General features: G+C 39.6%; 1 protein-coding gene across 7 annotated transcripts in view; it reads left to right on the forward strand.

Annotated features, from left to right (window-relative positions):
* The window catches only part of DNM3 (dynamin 3), a 643298-nt gene that overhangs the window by 534492 nt on the left and 104983 nt on the right, over positions 1-3823 (forward strand). For 4 of the 7 annotated variants that reach the window (XM_010852107.1, XM_010852123.1, XM_010852131.1 and 1 more), the window contains one exon: positions 905-916. The exons of the other annotated variants lie outside the window; for them this stretch is intronic. In XM_010852107.1, coding sequence (XP_010850409.1) covers positions 905-916 — 12 coding nt within the window. The remainder of the gene's footprint in view (positions 1-904; positions 917-3823) is intronic. 7 annotated transcript variants of the gene reach the window in all.

The raw sequence follows: 3823 nt of genomic DNA on the forward strand, positions 1-3823 counted from the left end.
CTCCCCATATCGCATCACGTCTCCCCCACAGGATCTGACCTTGCAAGGACTCAGGCTGCCCTGGGAGTAATGAATCACCATTTTATTTTTTTAAGCCATATGTGGGTTAAATTGTTTGATATAAATCATACTCCTGCCGCTCCAGTTTGAAACAAGACAGCCATTTGCCTGCTGCCTGTTGCTGGCTGCTCTCTGTGTCTCTATCCGGAACGTCCCTTTTAGAAATGACTACATTTTTGTAACTAACCTTTCCAGACCCATTTTCTTGAATGTGGACCAGTGTTTATTTTGGCTGCCTCCCCACTATACAGTTTTCACTTCCCATGCCAGCCCAAGACCAAACTTGTAATTTATGAAATAAAGGAATGGTACAGATGGAGGTCGTAACGTGGTCTGCTTGCCCTGTCTCCCCAGAATCACTCACTCCTTTCCTCTTCTCTTTTTCTTTTTTTTTCCCCCCACCTTCTTTGAAACCAAGGATGCAGTGTTTGTTTAAAAATGCATTGGCTGATGAAATTTTCCACTGCTTGGCATGTTGGAGGAGGGGCTGTCAGGAAAGGGCAAGCCGACATACTAAATACTTTGCCTTTCATGCTAACAGCTCACTTATTACCAATTCAAACCAATGCTTTTTGGCCAGGTTCCCGGTACTTCAAGTATTTCAAGTAGAAAGAAAGGGGGAAATCTCTGTCATAATTTTCTAGTGTTATAAATGTATGATTTCCCTTAATGTAAGTAGAATCTTTGACTCATCCGTGAGCTTTGGGTGCTGTATGTATGAATGGGATGTCAGTGAAGAGGTACTTATTTTGATTTTGATCTAGCATGAAAAACCTCATGACTTAAAAATAAATTTGTTTAACTTATTTCTTTTTCTTTTTTTTCCTTGCGGCTACATGCACAGGGGAACAACAAAGTAAGTTCTTTGTCCTCCTGCAGCTCCTCTGTCTCTTCAGTCCCCACTCCCCTCCTGCATGTGCCCTTGGTGAGAGTGTTTCTGTGCTTTGAAATGACTGTCTGTGACAGTACACAAATGATAGAGGCTGTGCAAATGTCAGAGAAAACAGAGCTTGGACTACCATCGTGGCGGTTCATTTTTGACCTTTCGGAAAGGAAATATTACGTTCCTCAGGGCTGGTTATTGGACAGTTCAGAGAGGTTGTTTTTATAAGGAAAGAGAGCAACACTGAGAGCAAAGATGATGATTTAATAATGAGGATTCTTCTGCAGAAAGGGTACGACCATCTGATGAAACTCAGTGCAGCTGACGTTTTTGACCAAAAATCAAAGCTCTCATGTTAATGTGCAGTTATAAAAACCCCAAACTGGAGTCTTAAATAGCAGGATGGCTGGCTTTGTTGGTGAAACCGAACTAGATCAGTGCTCTGGCTTTGAAGGTGCCTTAAAATGGATGGAGGAGGGTGGGGTCAACATTTGCCTTGGCTTCTGCGCGCTTGATGTATTCCAGCTGGATGGAGGCAGGAGGGTGTGGGGAATGGAGGGGGAGACTGAAATGTGTATGATTTGTGAAACCAGGCAACACACACACATGGTGGAAACTATTTTAATGCTGTTGTTGTAATAGATAAATGAGTAATTTAGTAGTTCACAGAGTGGCTTGCTTGTTAAAATTTTAATTTAACTTTTCCAGAAGATTAGAACTACTTCTCACTTATATTAGGTATGTAAGAGTAATGTAGTTAGGGAAGATAGTCTTAAGTTTAGCAGGGTGATTTGTTTTTCCTATTTTTTTCCTATGGAGAATTATTAGCGCTTTATCCTACCAGGTGGCCCACTTAAAATAGGCCTCATTGAATACAATAAGAATTGAAAAGAATCTGTTTTATAAGGGTCTGCCTGCATATTTAAGCCAGCTGGAATTCATCAAAATTGCTATTCATAAGCCATACATATAGAATTTAAAACAAATGTGGGAAATCTTGCAGTTTAATTTGATGGAATGTGCTATTATGGAATAAGTTGATAGAGTTGGTATTGAAAATGTGTCACTTTATAAATTTATATCTTGCTATAATTGCTTATGACCCAAGTAATAATATTTAATGAAGTTAAAAATAATATTATAAAATTACAAGATAGGCATTTGTGAAGGACCCAGGGGGGTGAACTTAGGCCACTAAAAGTTTACTTTTTAAAACAGAAGGTAACTTATTAAATTGATTAAGGATTTCTTCTAGAAGTAAAGGATAATATTTCTAACTAATATTGTCACTATTGGAAAAAAAAACCGTTTGGACAAAATTTTAGTTCTCACACCGTATGCTGTATTTTGATTCTTGAATAGTAAGTCTCTTTGGTCCTGGACACACATTACACTGAGTTGCTGTCTAGAATTTCATGTGCTGCATCGCTTAATTGTTTAAATTGCCAGAGATATGTGAGTGCACTAATAGCAAGTCTATGCATGCTGAGGATCAGGCAGTCAGCTGCTGACATTTTAGGGAAGTGCTAACCCTTAGATCAATCTGATTTCGGTGTTCACCATCTGGTGATGTCCATGTGTAGAGTCTTCTCTTGTGTTGTTGGAAGAGGGTGTTTGTTATGATCGGTGCATTTTCTTGGCAAAACTCTATTAGTCTTTGCCCTGCTTCATTCCATATTCCAAGGCCAAATTTGCCTGTTACTCCAGGTGTTTCTTGATTTCCTACTTTGGGATTCCAGTCCCCTATAATGAAAAGGATATCTTTTTTGGGTGTTAGTTTTAAAAGGTTTCGTAGGTCTTCGTAGAACTGTTCAACTTCAGATTCTTCAGCGTTACTAGTTGGGGCATAGACTTGGATTACTGTGATACTGAATGGTTTGCCTTGGAAACAAACAGAGATCATTCTATCCTTTTTGAGACTGAATCCAAGTACTGCATTTCGGACTCTTTTGTTGACCATGATGGCTATTCCATTTCTTCTAAGGGATTCCTGCCCACAGTAGTAGATATAATGGTCAATGGAGAAGCTCTATACAGTCAGCAAAAACAAGACCAGGAGCCGACTGTGGCTCAGATCATGAACTCCTTGTTGCCAAATTCAGACTTAAATTGAAGAAAGTAGGGAAAACCACTAGACCATACAGGTATGACCTAAATCAAATCCCTTATGATTATACAGTGGAAGTGAGAAGTAGATTTAAGGGCCTAGATCTGATAGATAGAGTGCCTGATGAACTATGGAATGAGGTTCGTGACATTGTACAGGAGACAGGGATCAAGACCATCCCCCTGGAAAAGAAATGCGAAAAAGCAAAATGGCTGTCTGGGGAGGCCTTACAAATAGCTGTGAAAAGGAGAGAAGCAAAAAGCAAAGGAGAAAAGGAAAGATATAAGCATCTGATGCAGAGTTCCAAAGAATAGCAAGAAGAATAAGAAAGCCTTCTTCAGCGATCAATGCAAAGAAATAGAGGAAAACAACAGAATGGGAAAGACTAGAGATCTCTTCAAGAAAATTAGAGATACCAAGGGAACATTTCATGCAAAGATGAGCTCGATAAAGGACAGAAATGGTAAGGACCTAACAGAAGAAGATATTAAGAAGAGATGGCAAGAATACACAGAAGAACTGTACAAAAAAGATCTTCATGACCCAGATAATCACGATGGTGTGATCACTGACCTAGAGCCAGACATTCTGGAATGTGAAGTCAAGTGGGCCTTAGAAAGAGCATCACTACGAACAAAGCTAGTGGAGGTGATGGAATTCCAGTTGAGCTATTTCAAATCCTGAAAGATGATGCTGTTAAAGTGCTGCACTCAATATGCCAGCAAATTTGGAAAACTCAGCAGTGGCCACAGGACTGGAAAAGGTCCGTTTTC

The sequence above is a fragment of the Bison bison genome, unplaced genomic scaffold (assembly GCF_000754665.1).
Source record: "Bison bison bison isolate TAMUID 2011002044 unplaced genomic scaffold, Bison_UMD1.0 scf7180017851926, whole genome shotgun sequence".
NCBI classification, from domain to species: domain Eukaryota; kingdom Metazoa; phylum Chordata; class Mammalia; order Artiodactyla; family Bovidae; genus Bison; species Bison bison.